This window comes from Equus asinus, chromosome 22 (assembly GCF_041296235.1).
Source record: "Equus asinus isolate D_3611 breed Donkey chromosome 22, EquAss-T2T_v2, whole genome shotgun sequence".
Lineage (NCBI taxonomy): Eukaryota > Metazoa > Chordata > Mammalia > Perissodactyla > Equidae > Equus > Equus asinus.
Window position 1 is genome coordinate 50,629,236 of NC_091811.1, and position 26,886 is coordinate 50,656,121.

Sequence of the window (26,886 nt, forward strand, 5' to 3'; positions counted from 1 at the left end):
TGTGGAGTTAGTTGACTATAGCAAGATATCTTGTTAATTGACAATAAGAGAATTTCCTGATTGTCCTGATATTGGATCTAAGAAAAGTATCTAGAAATTCACAAAGCTATTTGGAGATAAAGTGGAGAAAGATGGTTCAGATTCATTCTGGCTTAGGGGCAGGGCAAAGCATCAGATAACCATACTAATCCAGCCATTTTCCTTGGATAGTCTTTTGGTTGCTTTGATGAGTCTTCATCCAAGTCTGTTTCTCTTTACTATGCAGTTCAGTGAACAGCACGGGAGAAAGAGAAGGGAGCATATAAAACAAACCTGTTGAATCTTCAATCTGGGAGAGGCGAGAGGATTAGAAGGGAGGGAAGAGCAATAGTAGTTAACTGTGGTATTTGGATTTAGAGACACCTAGGCCCAGGAAAGGTAGGATCATTCAGGGAAATAAGATAGCCCAGATGTAGGAGGATCCATTATGGGATCCACAAAAAGCAAGTTTCTAAAATCTTCTAGAAAATAAAACAAATAATTATCAAGACAATGATTTCATAAGATAGACAATCTAGTAGAAAGGTATTTTGCTATTTGAGCAAGATGTTAGGTTCAAGAGGGTAAGACATAGTTTCAAGATGAAAAGGGGAAGTACAATTAAAGAGTAAGAGAGTGAAGAACAGAACTAGAAATCCAGGCCAGCTGGGCAATGCAAACCACTGGTTAACTTAAGTTTAGGATGTGCCTAATCTGGTCAAAATACAATGACTGCTTGGGGCTGCAGTGAAGGATGGAAGGTTTCCCTAAAATTCCACTGTAAGGCACAATATTGAGTTGTAAGGATAAAGGGATTTTGGGGAAAGAGTCTCCAAAGTCTGGGGACACAAGGTTTGTTTCCAATTTAAGTATATGGCAGATTAGATTGGTGGTCTTCTCCTTCCCCTTCTTTGCCCCTCCCTCTTCTTGATGTCCTTTTTCCCACCCAGGCATCCAGTGCCCTCAAACTGCCTCTTCAGAATCCCCTTTCCATAACTTCCCTGAATGTTACGAATCAGATCAAATTACCTAAGCACAATTCAACATGAACAAAAGATGAGACGTGCTCAACACAGCTATCCAGGCAAATTGGTAAATTACAGATTGTGTTAAGATGATGACCCTGGGATCCTCTTTCTTCTCTACTTCTCTATGTAAATATCCAAACTTCTCTCTCTTCACTTTTTTCTGAATTTCAAAATAGGCATTCAACTTCAAGGTGAATTGAAGCCACTGTGTTCCCTCTCACAAGGTAAGTGAAGAGAATTTGAAATTAATGCTTACCTCTCACTCCCAGGTTGAAATGAAGCCCTCTCTTCACTTGTTTCCAGTCAGAGGATCTGTACTGGGAGCCAGGATTAGCAGATCATGGAATCTCATTACTTGGGCTTCTACCTGCCTTCCTAGTGGGTTGTGTGGGCCATTAGCAAAGGATAGAGGTTTTGAAATATTGGATCGCTAATTCACAATTTCTTCAAAATCATTTGGATATCCTGGAGTTTTCTCAGGCTGAGTGCTGGAAACAAAAATGAGATTGTAGCCAGGTCTACGTTGAGAGTAAATATGGAAAAATTGGAGCAAATGTCTGGCCAAAATCAGACAGTGAATTACAAACTGTGAGAAGTTTTCTCATCAAAGTGAATGGACTGAATTGACTGTTTACTACTGAAGAATGCAAAGAAATGGTTTATTTCAATAAGATTTTACAAACTCAGAGACAGGAAAAATTGACTTTTCCACCTTCACTGCAAAACCAATTTGTGTTACCACGCTGGGTTTCAAATTACTCACCCAACACAACTGAGAGGTAACTTGAATATGGGTTCTGATTAGGGGTGGGAGTATGGGAACTTGTCTAAATAAAAAATAGGAAAAGAAAGGAAAGTTGGAAAAAACAGGGCATTGGCTGGCCTAGCAGGGATGGAATCTATTATGGTGAGTTCTTTGGGCAAGTACAATGTGAGACTGGTGAAATTCCCCACGTGAAAGCTGGGGAATTCAGATTTGATTCAGAGTTCTAGTTGACAGGTCAAGATTACTGTAAGGAGTTACCATATTAGGAAAGAGGACTCATGAAGGAATAGAGTCTGAGATTTCAAGTTGGATACGAAAAAAATTAACCAGTATGAGAATTCAGCCCTGGATGCTGCAAAAGTACTACTGATAAAACAGGACTAATGAGTGTATTCACACAACAGTTCAACAAAGGCTAAGCAAGGTTGTTTGCCCAATCTATTGTAAGTAGAGGGCCTTGCACAAATAAATCCATAACATTTTAAATAATTAGATAAATGGGAGAATTGATGAAGCAATGGATAAATAAATGAATGGAGACATAGATGAATAGATGACTGAATTGACAGACAGGATGGATAATGAAGTGGATAAATGACAGATGACTAAATAAATGGATAACTGATTGATAAATTATCCAATGGATAGATGAATAAGTGTCAAGATTAAGCAACCCTCCAATTGTGGACCAAAATGAGTTGGTAGATTCTCCCTGAGGGGCAGGAATCTTCAACAGTAAATTAGTATCACAGAAGATAAGTCTTCTGCCAGTCCTTCACAACCACTACAAAATGAGCCCCACAATCCTACATAACCTTTTCTTTCTCCACCACTTCCCAGTCATCCTCAAGTTTTATTTATTTCTGAAACTAGAATTCAAGCTGGGGATATTCCTCAAAGCACAAATATGTCCTGTTTGCTTCATTCTTTCTACATTCAACAAATATTGAGGACCCATAATATGTCTCTCATTCTGCTGTATGTTCAGGATTTAAGATAATATAGAAGATTGAATACCAAATCTACCCTCCATAAATGAGCCACATGTTTGGAGAAAAAAGAAATACAGCTCACACATCCTACTAAAAGCCAAAGCAAGACAGATATCCAGGTGAAGGTCCAAAATGGTTTAGAGAGTAAGAGATAAAGGAGAACATAGAGTAGAGAGAAGCAGATGTGCTTAAGAAAATGGATGTCAGCCGCTCAGGATGAAAAAACCACAGAGAAGCTTCACAGACTTATTCACTCACTTACTGTCTCAACACCAGCAAGTTACCACAACATTTTCGGATTCAATTTCCTCTTTTTAAAATTTAAGATATTGCAGCCCCCATAGTTTTTGTGGGGTTTTTTTTTAAGATTAGCACCTGAGCTAACATCTGCTGCCAATCTTTTCTTCTTCTTCTGCTTCTTCTTCTCCCCAAAGCTTCCCCAGTACATAGTCGTATATTCTAGTTGTAGGTCCTTCTGGTTCTACTATGTGGGATGCCACCTCAGCATGGCTTGATGAGCAGTGCTAGGTCTTCACCCATGATCAGAACCCACGAAACCCTGGGTTGCTGAAGCAGGCACAAATTTAACCTCTCGGTCACGAGGCTCACCCCTGCCCCCATAGTTTTGTTGTGATCCTCAAATAGAGAAAAGCTAAATATTTGATAATACCTAGACATAATCAACACCAAAAAAAATAGTAGGTGTCATTATTTTCCATACTCTGTGCAGGCAGAGAAGGAAGTAATCAAGACAGATGTATAAGGGAGGAGGTAGAAATTACAGTGAAGACTGAAGGGCAAGTAGAATTTGGGTCAAGATTTGAAAGGAAAAGAATTCAACAGAGTATCAACTGAGGTCAAAGCAAAGAATAGAAGAGTATGAGGGCAACATGGCAAGCCTGGTCTGACCAATTTATGCCCTGATTCTACAGCCTGGAGGCACATCAGAACCACCCAAGCAACTTTGTAAATACCCATCACCAGGGCCCAAACAAGACCATGTAAAACTGGCTCTTTACAGGTAGAAAAGTTACTACAAAGATTGGCTAATCCTTATATGTCAACCAGAGAGGTTCATCTTTATTCAGGAGGGATTGTGAAAACAGCACTGTAGAATAAGTTCTGGTCATATTCAGAGAGAGTGGATACAAATCCTGGCTGTTCAAATTGAGGAAGTGAACAAGTTTTATCAATCTGAATCTTGCGTTTTCTTTCTTAACTGTTAAAAATATAAATTAACAATCTCCTTCTTTATCTCCATTCTCCAGCACACACACGTTTCAAAACTGTCCTTTGAATCAAACAACGAAATATATTAAAGACACATGAAGAGTAAAAATATAATAAATATACCATGTTATTAGTGAGTAATATTGGACTATTGCAAGGTTTTGAATCGAGAGTGAAAGAGTGTGTGACTCAGGAAAACAGAGATGATTAGTCTCTCTTCTCCAGGAAGTATAATAGACATAATCTGACCAGTAGTGTTACAGGATAAAAGCAAGGGACATTTCAAGGAGATGAAACCAATTAGTCACAGACTAGACTGAAAAACTAAATAAACTTCTCCAGAGCTATTTGCTTCAGAAGAGCCACATGTGGAAAGAGCACAGAGACTGATTCAGAGTTCAGATGCTGTGCGGTTGACAATCAAGTGAGGGAAGACTTCTGGGGAGGAAGGGAGGGTAGATTTTTTTAAAAATCTATGTAAAAGGATTGTAAGATCCATGTAGGGTGAGCAGGCTGAAAAGAGACATATGTATTCATGGAATGGAATAGAAATTCTGAGGTGGCGTGAAGACCAGGTGAATAGTTCACACTTCTTTCTGCTTTCACTCCAGTGGGACATCTTCTATCATGCGCTTAGGAAAGCACAGTAACATCAGGGAATTCATCCTCTTTGGACTGTCTGCCGACCCCCACATCCAGGTTATGCTCTTTGTGCTTTTCTTCGGGATTTATCTCCTGACCATCATGGGGAATCTGATGATGATGGTGATCAGAATTGATTCTCACCTCCACTCATCCATGTACTTCTTCCTCAGTCACCTCTCTTTCCTGGATCTTTGTTTAACTTCAGTCATTGTGCCCAAGAAGCTGGAGAATCTCCTGTCTCAGAAGAACTAAATCTCAGTAGAAGGCTCCCTTGCTCAGGCTTTTTTGTGTTTTCAGTTGCAGGGACTGAAGCCTTTGTCCTCTCTGCCATGGCCTATGACCACTACACTGCCATCTGCTACCAACTGCTCTATGGCCAAGTGATGAGTCAGCACTCGTGTGGGGGTCTGGTATGGATCTCCTGGGGACTGGGCTCTCTGGATGCTCTCATTAACACCCTCATGGCTTGGAATTTGGAGTTTTGTGAGGCTCATATCCTGCCTCACTTCAGCTGTGAGCTGCCATCTCTATTCTCTCTATCTTGCTCTGATATCTCCACCAACTTTGCTGTCCTGGTGTGCTCTGCCACTGTGCATGCCTCTGGAACCTTACTCCTGGTCTCATATGCCCGCATTGTCTCCACCATCCTGAGCATCAGCTCCACCATAAACAGAAGCAAGGCCTTCTCCACCTGCTCCTCCCACCTCACTGCAGTGAGCTTCTTCTACAGATCTGCTTTTCTTCTCTATCTCATGCCAACCTTAAGTTCCCCACTGAAGTTGATTTTTTCCATGCAGTACACTGTGGTCACTCCCCTAATAAATCCCCTTGTCTACAGCTTGAAGAGCAAGGAAGTAAAAGCAGCTCTGAGAAGAATGTTGCAAAGAGGATTACAGCATCTCAGATAGCAGATGACAGGTAGAAGATGACTGAAAAATTGGGGAAGAATTTTATTAGATGGTTGAATAATAGACAGGGAAATTTTTCTTAGTTCATAACAGATATGATAAACTATCTTGTAAGCACCTGTTTCCTTTGAAATGCTTGAGAAAAGCCAAGAGCTACTTACTTGCTTTGGCTCATGGTTAATTTGTTCAGGGACAAAACAATGGGTCACATAATTATTTTAGTCCAGGAGATTGAATAATTTAATACAGACTTATTCTCCCTCTTATTTGTGAAATATTCCCATCGAGATTAGCGCTGAGAAAATTGTCTAGAACCTGAATTCTTATCAGGATCTGAGATCTAGAGAGGAAGCTTTGCTAGAAATAAAATAGCCAAGGCCACTGATAATAAAGAGACATAAACTTCAGACTCAGAGTTGAGAGGACAGTTGGGGATAAGCTTGGACTGGAGAGGGACTTGTAGAAAAGATAGAAGGAGCTAAAAATTGCTGGGAGAGATAGTGTCTTACTAGGGCAAAGCCAGATTCACAGACACTTTCCATACTCCATGCCTCTCTTGGTACCTTCACCTGGTGGCAAAGGGGAGAGAACCCAGTTCTTCTAGGGTGGCTATCAGACCTGCTGTGTCACTGGAGGCACCATTGCTGAGTCTGCTGTGGAGGTGCGCAGTAGATGACAGGTCATCGACAGGAAAATTGCAGCTGATGCTGGGACTGTTAAAGGGATCCTGCCTTGCCTCCACCAGAACCAGATTAGCTGTTTCTTTTAGTTTCCACTTACACTTCCCATTTGCTGAACCTAACCAGAAGGCATCAGCATGGGAATATGGAAGATATCCTCTGCAGGTGTCTAGTCCAGGTGATGTAAAGCCAAGTACATAGGACCAGCATGGGGCTGAAGCCAACAGAAAACTAACTACTGTACTAGATAATCATGTAAACATGCCCATCCTCAGGCAAAAACAAACAAACCCAAAAAAAAGGAAATTAGACAAGTTAAAACCAAGTGAGAGAAGATGGGATAGAAAGGAGAATGGGAGGAATAAGGAGAAATTAAAAGAGAAGACTTCAATAATAGTCAGAAGAATGAGGAAGAGGGACACTCTTGGAAGGACAGGCATTGGAAACCCTGGTCTCTACATGCATTGGTGCCTCAAGAGGCCTGAGGGATCCCTTGCACCAGTGAACACAGAAGGACTTTAAGGGAAGAAAGAATTCCTCTAATTATATGGTCAGGCAAATTATGGCCTAAAAGGGGCCAGTGGTTCTTCCTTCAAACTCTGGAATCCTAGGAAATTTTCAAGGAAACTCAAAGAACAGACTTACTCTGATGGCCTCCTCCTTCCCTTTTTGTACCCCTCTCATCTCATGGTTTCTCTGTCCCCACCTGGGCAATGACCTCTTCAGACCTCTCCCAGATTTGGGAGATGCTCCAAATTCACCTAATCCTTTTCTCTAAGGGAGATTTGGCTTGAAAAAAATTTATCTATAACTTAGTGAGACATTCTTTGAAAAAGCTGCATTTATCTAGCTTCAAAATTTCATATAAGATAGACCTGTTTCAGGCCTTTCCTACAATTATGCCATATTGCATGTCTATCTTCCTATATTACCTTCCTTGATGATTCAAGGGATTTTTAATTTTCCTTTTCAATTTTCCTTTCCTGTTTAATGCAGTTATTTGAGGAAATTTTTGTCAAATATTCAATCCTTAATGTGTGATTCACCAAAATTATACATTTTAAAGATTTTTGTCTTATTTTTACTATTTCTCTTTTCCATACATCTTCATACTACATGGATTTATGAAGCATGTTAGCATCTGCTCAATTTCTGTCCTCATTTCTCATAATGAGAATGAAAACATGAAATATATGTTGCAAAATATTTTTAGCATTTCTAATATTGATCTATTTTATCCATCATGCAGTATTTCCAAAAATATTTGAGGTTAGAGTTTTTCCCTTCATTTCTTTCTTCTTTCCTCCTTCTTTCCTTCTTTTCTTCCTACCCTCTTTCCTTCCTTGTTTTCTTCCTTCCTTCCTCCCTTCCTTCCTTCCTTTCTTCTTTCCTTCCTTCCTGCTTTGCTTCCTTCTTTTCTTTCTTTTCTGCCTTTTAAGGCCTCACATCACAGAATTTAAATAATCATAATCCTTTGTTCATAATGCATAACCATTGGTCCATACATTTATGCCTTTTGCTTTATTTGTTTATTTTACTATTTTTTTTCTTTTTTTAATGGTATTATAAGTCCTCCATGACCCCACAACTTAGCCTAACAACTAAAATATTGCTAATAACATGCATTTATCAACAGAATTTTCCCCATATCAAACGATATCACTGCCAAGTATTTCACGTTTTCTTAACCCCACAAAATAAACACCAATTTTATTATATTAGTGTAATTTTGATTTCCCTACATTTAACCATTTATGTTAATCATTTCTTTTTGAAATTTAAATATCTTTGAGGGATTATTTTCCTCCTTCCTCAAGTACTCTGCACTAAGTAGATTCCAGATGACTCTCAAATAGAACATGCCACTAACAACAAACTTCCTCACAGAGATCCTTCATATTCCCCTCCAGAACTCAGGGTGTTATAAACAATCTACTGGTGTCACAAGGAAGCTTCTCTCAAAAGTACAGGATATGCACAAGTGTCAGGCCAAAACCTCTTGAGTGTCTTCAAAAACAATGTTCATATTCTTACCTCAAGAAATCTCAAAGCCTACCCAGGTGCCTATGCCATTTCACCTCCGCTACTCAATAAGGAGACTCCATTCTCCCGTTGTTGGGTGATTCACCTTGATAACTCAGAGCTAACCTAAAATAGAGATGCTCCCACACATACCTGCATCTCCAAGATCAATGAGGGGTGAGAAAAGAGGATGAGACTGTAAGGAGAGTAAAATCACTAGAAACATGTGGTTGCTCTCTTTCCTTAGGTATCAATGGGAAAAAAAGATGATAGATTTTTAAATTGATAACTCTTCTTATTCATATATTTTATCATTGTCTTGTTCTTAGCCATTTACTGGTCTGTTACTATGAACCAGGCATGATAGATGGAATTTTATACAATTTATGTCTACATGACAAATACTCCTCTACAATTTTGATAAATAATTCTGTTTTCTTCTAATTTGTCAATTCTTTAAAAGTATTTAACATTATTGTTTCTCCAATTATAAAACAATGCACTTTTACTTTGGAAAATATGAAAAATTTTGAAAACCATAAAAAGTCAGTATCACTCATAATCCTAAAGTGTTGTCTGTGGCTCTTTCGTTGAAATCCAAGAAGGTAAAAATAAAAATATTCTCCTCCTTGCATACATGTAGAAATATTTGCAGATCTCTGCTTAAACACAGCTTAGTACACACATGTATTTCCTTGCTCTGTCAGCTGAGAGGGCCTAACAGTGACAACACCCCAGTAACAAGGAGCACACTCAATGCCCACAGCCTGATTTCTAATACCATTCTCCAACAGAAGGAACCAGAGCTACACAGAGAATAGACTGATTCTAAGGCTGTAGCCCAGAAAATACAATATGAGCCTGAAGCATCTTGTGGCTACATAAAGTAAGGAGGTACTCCCAAAATAACCCCACAGTGATGGGGGCATGTTAAAAGGACACAAGAGCCAAATGGAAGGGCTCCCAATGACTAAGAACGGAAAAATCTGAGGAACAAAATAAATAAAGTAGTATTAGACTATAAGCAAAAGTATAAAATAAATACCCATACATCCATACAAATATAAGTAAATAATTGAATAATTAAATGGAGGAGAAAAGACAAATGTCCATTTCAGAAGGATTTCAAATAATTTATGTAGAAACTGCACTCTCAATGATGTGGAGCATAACTGCTCACTCCTTAAATGTACATAGCGGCTCCCTTCTAAAGAGTACAGTATGGAAAGGGGAGAAAAAGTGAAGAAAACTGACAAGTGCTCCCTAAGCCAAATGACCAATCTTAATATCAACAGTGGTAAGTCTGTATAGACTCTTGTATAGTATATACTCTCGATATGCTGTGATGTGTATACTCTTGATATGATGTATATATTCTCGATATGATGTGATGACAATGGCATTTTACCTCTGTGGTCCTCATCCCAAAAACCCATGACCCTAATCTAACCATGAGAAAAACAGCGATAAAACCAAATTGAGGGAAATTATACAAAATATCTGACCAGTACTCCTCAGAACTGCCAACATCATCAAAAACAAAGTCTGGGCAGGGACGTACACACCACTCATCAACTCCTGCTGCGGTGGCATCCCACATATGAAAAATAGGGGAAGTTTGGCACTGATGTTAGCTCAGGGCCAGTCTCCTTCACTGAAAAAGAAAAAGAAAGAAAGAGGGAATGGAGAGAGGAAGGAAAAGAAAACACAAGACACCCAGGAGTCCTCATCCAAGGATTTCCAGTAAGATTTCAAAGTCAAGTTCTGAAGCCAACATCTGAGGTAATCTCCTGGGGTTCTAACAAAGTGCAACTTTCCTAATTAACTCATGTAATTTCGGCTTCAGGCTCTAACTCTAGGGAATAAACGGCATTGGTCCATCTTTCTCCTGAGCTCTCAGGCCTACTCAGCTGGTAAACTAACTGCATGAACTCTACCTGGTTTTTGGAGAGGTTAGAGCTAAGGTCCAGTCTCTTGCCTGTTAGCTTAGCACAGTATTTACAGTCGCAGAGGAAACTAAATGAGGAAATACGTGCAGCTGGGCCTGAGACCATCTGAGAGAAGTCTCTCACCAAATTCCACTTATTGAGGATTTGAGGATCTTTTCACTGTGACTAATGGAGACATGGATGACCAAGACTTCAGGACAATCTAGATCTAGGACATTCTGTCTTCCTGCCCTCACTGTGACTCCCAACTGGAAAAGTAAAAGTTGCTGTTTTTCCTAGTTATTTCATTGAAGTATTGGGTCTTATGACCCCAGATAAATTCTTCTATCTTGAAAAAGTCCAGTGCTACAAAATATCTTCTGTACTAGAAAAATACAAGAGCACGGTAATATTTTCTATGACGTTTTTGAAAGTGTTTCCCAAATCCTTTCCAGTCACTTTACAGTTTATTAACATCTTTCTGTCAGTCCTTCTCTCTCTGGATCTCTGAGGCACCTCTTCTCACTTTCTCACTTCACTTTCCACATACTAGAGACTAAAGCTTTGCATCTTGGGACTCCCTAAACTGTGTCTGTATTTCTTATTATGTTCCAGTGGACTTTTGCACTCAAGTTATCTGATTATCTAATGAGGAGGTCAGTGTTTACTCACTGAATATTGTCAATCATTGGGAAAAGGGACACGAATTTTGGCAGAAAATATTGATGCCCTAAGGTATGCCTCTTTTTCCAGGTCCTCAATCCTGTATGCATAGGGAATTCATTTTTCTGCTATTATTACTCATTCCCAATCTGACCCTGGCTGAAATAATTAATGTAAAGAACAGTGAGAGACCTATTTATAACAAGTCATTCTGGTCACCAGACCCCTTCTATAAGTACTAAAGCATTTCAGCTTCCTCTTCTCCTAAACTAACTTACTTATCCATTAATTCATGTAAGACCTCAACATTTTCCGAATAACTACACCAGGACAAGTATCAAGCACCCACTAAGTAAATCTCATATTCTGATTATTGGTCCTTAACTACTTGTCACCTTGGAAAAGACTAATGGTCTCGTTAGACCTAAGGACTTGATACCTGATAACTGTGTCAATGTGCAACCCTTACCAAAATTGTTTGATTTTACTTTAGATACACACTCACTCTGGTAAAAGCAATCTCCAATGTTGAAATTTCAGTGGAAAGGGAGATGGTGATTATTTATGATGATACTTGATTTCAACTTTATATTCCACTTCTGTTAAGATGGTTTTTGAAAAAACACATGGAATGCTGAATAAGTTTCTGTTCTTGTTGTGTGTGGAGTTCAAGGAAAATTGGTAAAGTAAACAGCCTCATGGGAATCTCTTGGGCTCCTCTTTCTACCTCTACCTTCTCAGGAATTACCCCATGACCATTTTTAGATCTGGAACCATTCATTCAAACTTTGGGCCGAATTGAATTCACTGTGTTTCTTCTTGGAGGTAAGTGAGAAGATTTTGGTATTATCATTTCTCCATTTCTTTAAAGATTAACATAAAGATATTGTCCTCTCTTGAAAGATGCCATCACTAGTCAGAAGGTCTGTGCTTGGGGCCTGGAGTGGGATGGGTCATAGAGTCATGTAATGTAGCTGTCTCGCTGATAGATTGTGATGCTACATTCCTGGATAAAAGTTTTCACTTTGGATCCATAATCAGCAGCTACTCTAATATCCTCTGAAGATGCTAGAGTGTTTTCAGGCTAAGAATTAATTGACTCTTATGGCCAGGTCTACATTATAGAGTAAATGTGGAAGAACTGGACCAATTTCTCTAACTTGGGTATCAAATTCCAAATTCATAAAAATTTTTGCATTCTTGACAAGAATGGTTTTTCTTCACTGTGTTATGTTGTTAGTATAAAATCCAAAGAAATTGTTTACCTTCAAAAGTATTTTACAGATTCAGAGATAAAACTGACTTTTGCAGGTAGTGCTTCTTCATTGCTGAATCTTCATTAGTTTGGGCCAACTCCCTAGACTACAGATTACACACTGGACAGAACTCATAGGTGATTTGGATATATGTTCTAAATAAGGGCTCAAAGTTTGGGAGTTATGTGAGTATTTCATAGGCAAAGTGGCACGGATGGGGTAGGATAGAGAGAAAGTTCAAGGACAGGGAAATTTACCTTCTGAGCAGAATCCTACCTTTTATTGCAAGTCCTGTGAGAGACACCAAGATAAGATTTGTCTGGTAGACACTGAAGCTGGATATCCCAGGAAAGATTCAGAGTTCAAGGGGCAAATCAGAGTTATTCTAATAGGTAGCAAAGCAGACATGAGGACCCCAGGAAAGGCTGAGTGTAAACGTATAACCATAGGTCAGAGTTCCATCTGATGAGGAGAAAACAGCCTAGGGGTATTGATCACACCTAGATAATGGAGAATAGTTGATCAGGCAGGTGCATTCACACAACAGTACAACAGAAGCACAATGCAGAACTGTCCTCAACTACATGTGCAACACCGTACATAACAGGGAACAGAGACACAGAAATGTTTATTAAATAACTTACTGGATGGGTGGATGAATGGATGTATGGTTAAGCAAAGTGTGAGGTGATCTCTCTGAAGCAAGAATCTGTAGGTGTTGGTGATTTCATAATGAATAAACCCTCTGCCAGTCTGTTATAGCAAAAAGGAAATAAGCATTTCACCTCCTCTCTTTCGTTCCCCATTTCAGGCCCCCTAATGCTCTGCTCTTGACTCTGAAGTTAAACTTCTGGGTCTGGAGATAATCCCCAGGAGTTTTTACTACATAATCTGTCCAATTTTCTTACTTTTTGTCTTTATTTATTTAACAATAATTGATTGAGGATTCATTATATATTTAGTGAGTGTGCGTGAGAGAGCATGTTTGTAGGCATAGAAAGTAATAGCCCAATTTCTGCCCTCCGTGAAACTGCAATCTCATTGTAGAGACAAGAAGCAACACTCACACATATCACTAAATGATAAAGCAAGATGGTAATGCAAATGATGACAAAACTTATAGTGTGCTGATGACAGGAAAGAAAAGAAGACAAGGTTCTAAGTCCCTAGACTAGAAAGAGGTGAACTAGAATCTTGAATTAGCTTATTTAACTTTACTTTCATCAACTGAAAAAAATGAGATTAATAATGATTTTCCCTAGATTTATGTGAAAACAGAGAAAAGACTGATCAAAGAACTCATGGAACAGTAAATAAGGTGGGAACTTTAAAGTAAATAAGACGAAATCAATTAATAGGAACACAAAATATATCACCCTGAACCAAGTCAGAGAAAACAGGAATGTTCAAGGGAGGATCAGAAACAAGCAAAGTTATTTGGCCTCAGCATCAGGGCCTCTAGATAACCTTAGGTGATTAATGCTTTGAAATATAACATTAGGAGTTTGGCTTTTTCTCTAAGCAGGTGTATGGTATAAAAGCTCTTGTTTTACAATCAAATGAGGCAGATTCAAATCCTTGCTGTTCACAGAACTGATCAGTTTGGGGATCTAAACAAGTCATATAATGACTGAGCTTAAATTTTCTCACCTGTGAAATGAGTTCAGTTTCTTCTCTCACCATCCCCTACACACACACACACACACACACACACACAAAGTGAAAAACATGTGAAAGTTGTTTGTACAAGATAAACTGTTACACAAGCACCACATGCTATCATTAGTCAGTTAACGAACCATCAGAGGGTTTTGAATAGGGGAGTAAGGGCCAGGTAATGGAGGTGAGCAGAGATCTGCATCAGCCTCTCCAGGATGTCTGCTGGAGTTCCTAAAAGGAGAGGAGGAGTGCTGTGGAATCCAAGGGCCCGGCTAAAGGAAATGGCATAATTTAGTCATAGGGTAGTTCTCCAGTAGGCCTGTATGGTCAATGATACCATTCCATATCAGCCTTATTAGAAAAAAGTCTGGTGACGCTGATCCAGAGCTCAGAGACGGCACAGCAGAAAGCCAGGGAAGAGAAGGAATCAATGGAATGACTGAAGGAGGATATGAAAGCTATGAAAATAAAGATCAGACCAGGCAGGAAGGAATATATAAAGAAAAAGAACAGAGTGATGCCTTCTGGCAACTTCTGTGGAAAGAAGTCATTTCAGTCCTCCTCCTGATTTTTCTCTAAAGATCAGTGACCATAAATGGCCTCAGGAAATCACAGCAGCATCACAGAGTTCATCCTCCTCGGACTGTCTGCCGACCCCCAGGTCCAGGCTCTGCTCTTTGCTCTGTTCCTGATGATTTACCTCCTGACTCTGCTGGGGAACCTGCTGATGATACTTGTGATCCATACAGATTCTAACCTCCACACACCCATGTATTTCTTCCTGAGCCATCTCTCCTTCCAAGACCTCTTCTATTCTTCAGTCACTGTACCCAAGATGCTTGAGAACCTCCTGTCTCAGAGGAAAGCCATCTCAGTAAAGGGCTGCCTGGCTCAAGTCTTCTTTGTGTTTGCCACTACAGGGATTGAGGCCTGCCTGCTCTCTGTGATGGCCTATGACCGCTATGCTGCCATCTGCCACCCTCTGCTCTACTGCCAGGTGACGACTAAACAACTATGTATGAGGTTGGTGTGGGGCTCTTGGGTTGTGGCCTTTCTGGATGCACTCATCAACATCCTCCTGGCTTTGAATTTGGACTTCTGTGAGGTTCAAACCATCCACCACTACTCCTGTGAGCTGCCTTCCCTCTTGCCTCTCTCCTGCTCGGATGTCTCCACCAACTCTGCAATGCTGCTTTGCTCTGTCATCCTCCACGCCATTGGGACCTGCCTCCTGATCATCTTCTCTTATGCCTGCATTGTGTCCACCATCCTGAGCATCAGCTCTGCCACAGGCAGAAGCAAGGCCTTCTCCACTTGCTTCTCCCACCTCACTGCAGTGATCCTGTTCTATGGCTCAGCCATTCTTCGCTATCTCACGCCAACCTCAGGTTCACCTCTGGAGTTGATCCTCTCCATACAGTACAGTGTAATCACCCCCCTAGTGAATCCTCTCATCTACAGCTTGAAGAACAAGGAGGTGAAAGCAGCTCTGAGAAGAATGATGCTCAAATATTTACAAGGTCTCAGCACAGAAGAGAGAGAACATGAAGGAAACGTAGAACAGAACCACAGCAAGAAATCTAATGGTTGACATTAAGAAGTCCCTGATTTCCTATTTTGTCATGTGTTGCAATGTTCACTGCCAATTCCCCATTCTTAAAAATTATCAAGAAAAGTGCAAGGAGCTATTTTGCTTGCCATGGCTCAGAATCAATCCTATTCAGAGGTAGAGAAAATGAGTCAGAAAACCTTCTCAGTTTCATAGATTTAGTTAATGACATGTCAATTCATGATTCACATTTTTGAAAATCACTCAAATTAGGATGGATCATGAAATATTTTGTGTGCTGAAATTTTTATTTGAATTAATGTGCCTGGGAAAAGATTTTCTAGGAATAAAAGATCCTGGGTCTCTGAAGAAGGGAAAACAAGGAGTTGGGCTTTATGGGCTGGAGGAAAGGATATGGGTGGCAGTAAGGTCTCTGGAAACAGGCAAAAATACATAAATGTGGTCAATAGATGGAAGTCACAATTTACTAGGTATACTAGTTTTCTATTTCTTCCATAATAGATTACCACAAATTTAGCAAATTAAAATAATTCCCATTTATTACCTTATAGTTCTCTAGGTCAGAAATTTGGGTGGACTCCATCGGGTTCTCTGTTTAGGGTCTCACAAGACTGAAATCAAGGTGTTGACTGGGTTGGGCTCTTATGTAGAGGTTCTGGAGAAGAACCTTCTTCCGAGCTCATTCAGATTGTTGGCGTAATTCAGTTCCTTGAAACAGTTAGGTCTGAGATCCCCGTTTCCTTGCTGGCAGTTGGCTAGGGATTGCTCTGTGTTTACAGAGGCCCCTTCACTTTTTCTTATATGGCCCTCTCCATTTTCAAAAAAGCAATAGTATATCACATACTTCTCATGTTCCAAAGGCTCCTGTGATTACGTTAGGCCCACCTGTATAATATCCTGTTTTAAGGTCAACCGACTTAGGACTTTAATTAAATCTATAAAATCCCTTTGCAGCAGTTCCTAGATTTCTGTTTGAATAACCAGAGAATGGGAATCCGGGGTGGGGGTCAAGGGTGTCTTTGGAATTCTGTCTTCCATACCAAATAAACATATAAATGTGACACTCCTGGTACAAGAATAGAGCATAAAGGGGTTAAATCTAGAGTGATGAGCAGAGAAGTAATGATGTGAGTTGTGGAAGGGGAAAGGATTCCGTAAGAGTACATAGTGTTAGTGTTAGTGAAGGAGTCCATCTTGAGAGGGAGATAACTGAAGAACTGTCAAATGCAGAACTAAGTATGAATCTAAAGAATTCACTGCACCAACGCTTGTGACTGATAATGAAGAAAGATTTTAGCCCTGGACTTTATAATTAAACAAAATACAGACACATGTTCCCACACAAGGCCTGTGATAACTTCTTTGAGATTACCGGGACCTTAAGAGTTCTGAGAAGCCCTGTGGTCTTTCTTCTCTTTCTGCACGTAGCCTACCTCTGTGTTCCTGTGCCCACCTGGTGCCTCAAACCACCTTCTGCAGGACTCCTTTGACTTTTCACCTAAAGGATATTTGTCCAAACACCATTTTTGCCAATTGTCGACTCTTCCTGTAAAACATTTTCTTAAAATCTATAATTATCAAACTTTAGATTTTCATATAAGATAAACATATTTCAGCTCATTTCAACATTTTGTTTCATTTTCAATCTAAATTTCCCTGTTATGCTTCTTTGGGGAGATTTTGGCCAATTTATCTCTCACTTTTGTTAGCACTTTATTTTTCACTCTTTTAAATTATAAATAATTATTGAATCATATTATACTAATTAACACTAATTGGCTTTTCTGACATGTAAATAAATATTTAAATAAGAAAATATTAAAAATAGATCAATCATCTAAATAAACTAGCAACAGAAATAATTACATTTCCAGCCTTCTAAATTTGTTACAGAAAATGTTTTTGTTTGCATTCTTTGATATATTTATTAACATACCACCATTATACCAAGGATAATAACATAAACATTTTACCATTACTTCCAATTTAAAAAAATCTAATTTTCAATTATTATCCAGTGTCATTAAGCACTCATCCCAAATTTGATGTAAAAATCTACTATATTAGACATGTTTTCAACCTTTTACCATGATACCAATTTCTTTCGTTATTTCTTATGTTGTTCCAAATTGTATCTAACAGAACAGAGTTTCACTGTGATAAACAAAACTGCATTAAACAATTTGAGCATGAACTTTTCTCTATTTAGGATTATTCTCAGTGCCTAATTTACTAGGTCAAAGCTTATGAACACCATTAAGATTCTCGATACTGTTCAATTTAAATGAGTCAGAACTCAAACCCTCTCAGTGGTAAGTCCAACAGATTCATGGACTTTGTTTTTAACTACAGCATGTGAGAGAAGAAAGAAGTTCCAATTATTCTGTTCTGCCCTAAGAAATGAATATCAAAAACTCATATAACTTTCAAAAGCAGAATGTCACTCTAAATTTTATTTCCAAAATAACAAACAGCTAACCAAACCCACGTATTGAAATCATACATTTTTCAAGATTAAAAGTTGCATTCACACACCAGAGCAGCAATCTCTCAAGTTCGGCAGCCTTACAAGGACACCTTTGACATAGACTAGTATCTGCTTTTCTGAAGCTGGAATTGAGAACCATCTTCTTCTTTTCATCTTGCTGAGATTTCTTTGACTAACGACTGGAAGGCCTGGAGTTCCTAAAGGCAAGCATTGAAATTACTTTAGTTAAAGGCAAGAATAGGATAACTTTACAAAATGAATATGAGCCACGCAACATTACAATAGTGTTCCTTCTTAGATATACATCTTCTTATATTTGAATCTGCATCATATGTCTTATCTCTTGTACACATGATTTCCTTTTTCGTTGTGCACTAGTGCTTAAAATTTGACTTATAGAATTTGTAATTCACCCTTTTTTGGTTACAGATAATATGACATTTTTAAAGCATTATTGCTAAATATGAAACTTATTTCCAGTATCACCTCAAATCCTTATAAAATATTTCCCCTAAACTCCCATGTAAGTGTGCTCTCTGTTTTAGATATGCTTTCACTTGTCAACTTCTTTTTGAATGTGCCTTATCACGGAGGGCTAATGCTTTGTCAGGAATATAGACTGAGCACCTCTTCTTGTTCAGATCACCACCTGTCCTCTGTTAGCTAGTGTGAAATCTAGAGCCATATAAACCTATAGGACTGTATTTCTACTGACCAATAGCTCTCAGCAGTAAACAGGTTTAGGGAATGTTGAAGTAGTTACTAACTCTAAACAGTTAACCAAGTCTTTGAGCTCTCAATAGAACATACAGCCTCATTTTTTAGGAACTTTATTTCCTCAAATCAAGGTGTTTCACTTATGTCAGGGATATTAGAACCTTTCCTTCTGTGAAAATCATGCATGGCAGTGGTAACAACCTCCCATGTTGCAAAAGCCATGCCAATTGTGTGACTACTGTTAAGTATCCATAATGTTCCACAAATGAAAAAGGTACCTGTACACCTTAACATACCTTCTTCCTTTAAGATGCAAATTTCACCCAGACATACAGTAATATTAAAATCTTACCTAACTGTGACTTCATCTCCTCTTTATTTGCATATTCCAAGCCATGGGTTACACATGCAAAATAGGAGAGCAAATCTATATAGTCTTTTAAGCAGCCATGAAGGGAACACTACAGATGGTCTGGATGGAAAAGACACCTTCTTATTCAGCAAAAGTTCTGAAATGGGGCCTCATCTTGGAGAAGGGTGACAGGTGTAAGGGCAAAGAAGATTAAAAATATGAGACTTAAGTCTCTCTGTTTAAAATAAAGAAAAAGACTTTTCTCCCCTCTCCCTCTTTTCTTAGAGCATTTACTCCAGAAAAATGTAACTGTAAGTTCTTTCTCTGTCTTTTTAAAATGTATGTAAATCTTTTTTAAAGCTAAATAAGTCAGCTTTGTGACCAGCAAATGTGTTTCTCAAGGGCCAGGAGCCATCTTTTTAAAATAAATTCATCAGAGAAACAAGTGAATAAAATATGCACCTCCCTCCAAAACCACCTTCTGTCATAAAGATATTAAAAGTTTACTTTCCCTTTAGATAAAGCCAGTTAACAAACAGAGGTGGCCACCCAAATTACCAGGTGAATCTAGGATGAACTATGTTAACAAATGGTACTGCCAAGTCCCCTTACTTGATGACCGGTTATCATTTAGCTTGAGAACCTGTGTGTAATGAGTTGTATCTGCTTGGTTATATAAAAGAGTGAAATTTCTTTCTGTCTTTACAATCTCTTAGCAGATTGCCTATGATACACATCACACCCTGGTTTAAGGATAATTCAAAAATAAAATTATTTTCTCTCTCTGCTACCTTTGTGGAGGTTTTCCAGTTTGGGAGGAGATTTTGGTTTTAATTATATTCTGCCAACAGGCAAATGAGTTGGCACAGAAAATGATTTGTTGATCAACATGCAAACGTGCTTAAGTACTAGAAATAGTCAATATTGGCTGCCTTATTATCCAAAATAACAATATTTTATAACAGCCTCAGCAGAAGGTAACATAGGACCATTAAAGAACCTTTAGGTATTCATGACTATCTCTTGTCTTGCAATTCACAAAAGCATAGTGAGAGTCAACATGTTAACAGAATTTTGAGAAGAGTACACACTTAGGTGAAGTAACTTATTATTTCATGCATACAAAGAACGTCTTATTACCTCATTTTGAAGATAATCTGCAAATTTAAAATCATTTCCTTAAGGTACCACACCACACTCTTCTAGGACATGAATTTATTTTTATTTAGTAACTTTAATGTACTTCGATATCTATATATGTGTATGTATATGATATATATATTTAATGAGCGCTAAATAAGTGTTTAATATTATATTGGTACTAAATAATATATTTAAATAACAATATTATTTGTTTTAAAACTCCAGCCTTTGAAAAGAATTTTGTCTAACATACTGTAAGACAATATTTATAACACACTGTTTGACTTTATATCATAATTTGGGTGTTATAAAAAGCGAATTTGTTTTTAAGTAGGTGAGAATGTAGCAATTAAATCAAGGGAATTGAGTTGTGTCTGTGTTCTTTACTTTGTCTTTCTCTTTTTGAATTCTGGTTTCTTTCAAATTTCTCAAGATTAAAGGAAAAAATGTTGCTAACTAATTCCCTAAATACTGTATGAACGCAAGGTTCCTGAAATCAATTAGGGTATTTACACCTGTAGGGAGGAAAAATATCTTTTTCCTCTACCCTTTCAAGTTCATGACTGGGACTCCTGTAACAAAAGACAGATTAACAAGAGAAAAGCATACAAACTTATTTTAACGTTAGTTTTACGTGACATGGGAGCCTTCATAACGAAATGAAGACCCTAAGAAACAGTTAAACTTGAGTGGGGTTATTTTTCCAGCTTTATTGAAATACGACTGACATATAACATTGTGTAAGTTTAAGGTGTACAACGTGTTGATTTGATATACTTGTATATTGCAATATGATTGCCATTGCAGTATTAGCTAACGCCTCCATCAATGGGGAGTTGTTGATCAAAGGGTACAAACCTGAGCGTTTTTATGGAAAGGCTGGAAAGTCATGGAAAGATGTGATAGGGCAAAGGTGTGCTAAGTGTAGTACACTTGAGGGGGAGGGAAGATTAGCAAGGCCTGTTCATTCAGATTCCTCTCTGTGCCGCTTCATCTTCAAAGATAAGGATGCGCCTTTCCTCCAGGAATAGGGAGGGCACCTTTCACATGAGGGTTTTATGATCTGCTTCAAGGAAAGATCAGAAAGTCCTTCCTGCATATGCCATTTCTCAAATGCTTTCAGCATGAAATATTCAATTTGCCGAGGTGCTGTATTTTGGCATAGCGTTTTCGTCCTAGGTCATAGCTTCAACACAGGAGTTCCAAAAGATCATACTTAATGGAATCATCTGAGGCTCTTAAAACTTCAACTTCTTTAGTTAATGAGTTTCAAATTGGGCTTCAAGTTGTAACTTCAGGGAATAAAGGACATTGACTCCTTCATCTCCTGGGCTGCCAGGATCAGCCAGCCAATTACTGACTACCTAATCTATACATACCATTCTGAAGGACTATATATGAGAATCACTCACTTCACAGATTCTCCTACAACAGTAATTAGAATCAGAGAGGAAGTTAAATAAATAGATGCTTATGTGGTTGGATCTAAGACCATTGGAGAGAAGCTCCTCACACCTTTTGTTGAGGATTTAATAGTCTTTCCATGTGTGTAGTAGAAGAGAAAGACAGGACCAAGCCAGAGCTCAGAAGATGTGTGTCTTGAAGCTTCTGCCTTTAAGAGTATCTAGCTCTGGGGTAATCAGTTTCCTGCTCTCACTGTGACTTCCAACCAGAAAAAAAGGACTGCTTGCCTTTCCTGTAAGTAGGCTACAGAATCATTGGTTCTCCTGGGCATAGAGACCATCCCAGTTCAGAGGAAATCCCACGATGAAAAGACCAGTGACAGGAAATCTTCTGAATCATAAAAGGCCTGGTACTTGGTAATGTTTGCTATGATTGCTCTGAAGTTTTTCCCCTCTCTTTCCTGGACCCATCTTTCCCTCTCCTAATTCAGCCTTCTTTTCCTGTCTTCTCATCAACTTTCTACCTGCTAGAGATTGAGCTTCCTGATCTAGAAATCACATTTTTCATACAGTCGTGGCTTTGTGCTCAGTTACTCTGAGCAGTTACTTGGGAAGAACTCTGTAGTCTCAATGAGTTGCACTGAGCATTGGGATTGGGCAGGTCTTGCATCCTGGGTTCAAACTCTGGGCTATCCTGGGCTCTAGCAGTGCAATAAACCTGAGACCAGCAGATGGACTCATAAAGGTCACAGTAGATGGGGAGAGTATACCAGAGTAGAGAGTTGGTAGTAGAGAGCACACCAGAGTAGATCAGAATAGACCAGAGAACAAACCAGAGTAGACAGTAGATAATGGTAACTCAGAGGAAACCCTCTTCTTCTAGGACTCCAAGAAACATATACTATAGAAAGTTCATTTTGTTGCCGTTACAAACTCCCCTTGACCCCAACAAATACTGATGATGTGAAGCACAGAGAGAGCAGGAGAACAAGTTTGAGGGGAAATATCTAAATTCAAAAAGTTCTTGTTCAGTTTCTTCCAACTTTCATCTCTTCTCCCCAGGTCAGGTGCCTGTCTAGACACCCAGGGTCTTTATACCACTTTGTGCTGAGTATCCAAATTCCCTCCACCATACCCTGCCTGCACTCAGTCATGCAGAACATTCCCACATTCAGTGAATAGAGGAAGCACTGGACTTCTCGCTCTTCTTGTTCTCAATAATCCACCAATTCCAGTATTTGTACAACTAACTAATATTTTTTAATTAAATACATGTAGGGGTAACAATACATGTAAGGAAAACCTCATTTTATATGTTAAATGTCTCCTTCTCCAAGGAATGATCCCAGAGACCTGTCCACTTGAACAGGATATGACAATGTTTGTTGCATGCTACATTCCTGAGCCGAAAGTCCAACTCTAATTCTTTTTTTTTTTAAGGAAGATTAGCCCTGAGCTAACTACTGCCAATCCTCCTCTTTTTGCTGAGGGAGACTGGCCCTGAGCTAACATCCGTGCACATCTTCCTCTGCTTTATATGTGGGATGCCTGCCACGGCATGGCTTGCCAAGTGGTACCATGTCCCCACCCAGGATCCAAACCGGCAGACCCCAGGCCACCAAAGCAGGCCATGCAAAAGTAATCGCTGCACTACCAGGCCAGCCCCCCAACTCTAATTCTTACCATCTTTATGTCCTTGGGAAAGTTACCTCATTTTTATGCGGCTCAGTTCCTCATTTGTGAAAAAGGCCTATCTCAGGACTGTTTTATAAGTAAGTAGAACCACAATACACAGACTGCCTCCTGTTCCACTGCTGACTTACATAGACCCTCATTCCAGGACCACAGTTTTCCAGATTTGGATCCTTAAATGATAGTTCTCCGTTATCATCTTCAGAAGCTGGTATGTTCTTAGGTGCAGAGTTAGAAACACAAACACCGTAGTTGGGTATAATTTAAAAAGCAAATGTAGAATGATTGAAGCAATTGTCTGCTTAATTCATTCAGAAAATGCTAAGTACTTGGAGAAATTTTCAAATTCTAGATGAGAATGGTAGAAATTAATTATTGTTGTTTGTTGTGATTGTTACTTTGCTAGTGAAGATAGTAGAGAAAGTATTCACTTTGAAAGGACTTAACAAACTCAGAGATGAGAGAGCCTTCTTAAAATAGATCTTTCCAGTAAGTTGCTCTCTTTTTCCGGTAAATCAGAGTTAATTTGGGTCATCCTAAGCTACAGATTCACCTGCTGGACAGATTGAGATGCAATCTGGATCTAAGATCTAAGTCAAACTCACAGTTTGGGAATCTTTGAGAATGTTTCAAGATTAGGAGTGGAGGAAAAACCTCTACTTTTTTGTCCAAGTAAAGAAAAGAAAGAGACCTGGAAAACTGGCTATTTTTACAAGATTTAATTTGCTGTTGTGAGTCCGTTGGGCAACCAGTGTCAGACTCTGTGGTGTCAGGACAAAGCTGGAGAATGAAGAGCAGACCAAGAGGTCAAAGGGACTGGTGAGAAGACCATGTGAAGTTACCAAGCAAGGAGGTTTCATGAAGAGGCGTAACCCAAGTGTAGAGTCCCATATCAAGTTTGAAACTGAGCATGAGGAAAAGTCTAGAAAGAGAGGTCATCCTTGGATACTGGACAGGAATGACTTAAAATCTAGGAGAAAAAAGTGCATGCATATAATAGTTCAACCTAAGTATATGCAAAGTTGTCTTCCTTTACGTGTCTAGCATAACCTGACGTACAGCAGGCAATCCATGAATGTTAAGTGGAGCACCTCCATGCTGCCATAGGAAGAGAGATCCTGAAGAAATCCTTAAGAAATACACAAGAAAAGGGGAGGCAGAGGTGCCAAATGAGAACACAATAATGAAGACATTGGTGAAATACTGGTATAGCCACTCATTCACTCTGGTAAGGCAAGATACACACATACTTCTAATTCTAGATTTGAAAAAATAGGATATAATGACCTACCTAGAATGTTTTGTGAAATTAAATGAGGATGTGTCAAATTTTTAAGAATGCCTAAGACATATTAGGCCCTCAGTAAACGACAGCATTTTTTTCTTATTGTTACATATTATGAGAGTTCAGAGAAGCAAATGGCCTCAGAAAGAGGTCAAAATTAAGGTGATATTAAAATAATAAATAGGATTTGGATTAGTTACCTGAAAGGCAGAGCATTTTAAGCAGAGCAGTTGCTCAAGAAAAAGCAGAGAGAAAGGTACTCCTGTAAGGTGCTCAGAGGCAAGTAGACCTGTCTGTTCACAGCATTGAGACCAAAAGAGAAGATAGCCAACTGTAAAGTTACCTAAATGCCCTGTGTGATGGAGGACTTGAAGGCCACGCCTTAAATGAAAGTCACTGTGTGGAAGAAAGGCCTGGTGTCTCAGGGTCTTATAGAGTCTAGGTATCCAAATTGTGGACACAGACAAGTTATGTAATTTATGATACTCAATTTTTCAATTTGCAAAAGGAACAATATCCTTATTTATTCTTTCTCCCCAATTCCAACATTTAAACACACACACGTCTTTTAATCTTGTCCCAGAGGGTCAAAATGAGAATATAAGATAATGTGTAGTATCAATGATAAAAAGCTAAAGACAAAATGATATTATTAAGCAGTTATGAATTTTAGGAGGGTTTTGAAATGGGGGAAGAACAGATTGGAAAACAGAGGAGGGAAGACAAATGTTGAAATAGCAACTCTACTACAGTGTAAAAAAACATACACAGAATATTGCTGACAACACAGTGCCCAGTTGAAGAAGATAGAATAAATTGGTCATGGATATTTGGGACAAACTGCAAATTTCTTCAGCAGTCTTTAAAATAGAACAGCAGCCATATGGAAATATCATAGTGAGTTTGAAACAGAGCACTAGAAGGAGAAGAAAGGATTCTAGATAGTCATTAAAGGCATATATGAAATCTAAATAATTAGAGGTATGTACATAAAAGTGGACCCCTACCTCTATAATTAGGTGTAGTCGAGAGAAGTTTCAAGTCCATTTTTATATTTATTTCTAGGAAATATCCCCTCTAAATGGCCTTGAGAAACCACAGCACCATAGCTGAGTTCATTCTCATCGGGCTGTCTGCTGACCCCAGAGTCCAGGTTCTGCTCTTTGTGCTGTTTCTGGGGACTTACCTCCTGACCCTGATGGGGAACCTGATGATGCTGCTGATAATCAGAGCTGATTCCCACCTCCACACACCTATGTACTTCTTTCTGAGTCACCTGTCTTTCGTGGATCTTTGCTTCTCTTCAGTCACAGTGCCCAAGCTTCTGGAGAACCTCCTGTCTAAAAGAAAAATCATTTCAAAAGAGGGATGCCTGACTCAAGCCTTCTTTGTGTTTGACATTGGAGGAACAGAAATCTTCCTGCTCTCTGCCATGGCCTATGACCACTATGCTGCCATCTGCTACCCTCTGATCTATGGCCAGGTGATGAGCAGCCAGCTGTGTATGAATCTGGTGTGGGCTTCATGGGGCCTGGGTTTTCTGGACGCGGTTATCAACATCCCCCTGGCTGTGAAGTTGAACTTCTGTGAGGTCCATACCATCCCCCACTATAGCTGTGAGCTGCCTTTTCTCTTCCCTTTGTCCTGCTCTGATATCTCCACCAGTGTCACTGTCCTGGTCGGCTCCACACTGCTGCATGGCTTTGGTACATTTTTCCTGATATTCTTCTCCTACACACGCATTGTCTCCACCATCCTGACCATCAGGTCCAACACAGGCAGAAGCAAGGCCTTCTCTACCTGCTCCTCCCACCTCACTGCAGTGAGCTTCTTCTGCGGCTCAGCTTTCCTCTGTCATCTCATGCCAACCTCAGGTTCATCTCCGGAGCTGATCTTCTCCATACAGTATGGTGTGCTCACTCCCTTAGTGAATCCCCTCATCTACAGCCTGAAAAACAAAGAAGTAAAGGCAGCTCTGAGAAGAACTTTGGGGAAATGTTTGCAATGGCACAGGTAGCAAGCTATAAAGAGTTGATGAATTAGGAAAGAACTACAGACTTAAGGATATCTGATGAGTTGACACTAAATCTTCCTGATGGGCAACTGTTTTAGATGCTGAAGGATACCACAGAAAAGCTTAAGAAAGTGGCACAATGGTACTTTGAGAGTGGGGTCGGGGTAAGAGAGGATGGTTCAGATAAAATCCTGCTCAAAAGTAGATCAATAGAATATATAGCCATCTAGACAAAAAATTTTATTTAATTATAATTTATTCCTCTATCATTTTATTGATATTGAGTAAAAATGTGTGTGTATTGAATTATTTTTTGGAATTAAATGTACAGAAAGACACTGAAAACCGGAAGTTTTCACCAAAAAGTGTTGAATCTTGGGGACAGAAAAGTTATAAATTTGGCATTCATGAAGGGGTTTGAGCTTTG

General features: G+C 39.1%; 3 protein-coding genes across 3 annotated transcripts; all 3 read left to right on the top strand.

Annotated features, from left to right (window-relative positions):
- Nucleotides 1-4,661: 4,661 nt before the first annotated feature.
- Nucleotides 4,662-5,587, top strand: LOC106836904 (olfactory receptor 8S1-like). The gene is given in 2 exon segments (XM_070495201.1): nucleotides 4,662-4,956; nucleotides 4,959-5,587. Coding segments are annotated over 2 exon segments (924 nt in total).
- Nucleotides 5,588-14,390: 8,803 nt separating this feature from the next.
- On the top strand, nucleotides 14,391-15,386 carry LOC106836870 (olfactory receptor 8S1-like). The gene has a single exon (XM_014850106.1). It carries the CDS (start codon nucleotides 14,391-14,393, stop codon nucleotides 15,384-15,386), a length of 996 nt encoding a protein of 331 aa, XP_014705592.1.
- Nucleotides 15,387-25,526: 10,140 nt separating this feature from the next.
- Nucleotides 25,527-26,462, top strand: LOC106836869 (olfactory receptor 8S1-like). Its single transcript, XM_014850105.2, has one exon. It carries the CDS (start codon nucleotides 25,527-25,529, stop codon nucleotides 26,460-26,462), a length of 936 nt encoding a protein of 311 aa, XP_014705591.1.
- The last annotated feature ends 424 nt before the right edge of the window (nucleotides 26,463-26,886 follow it).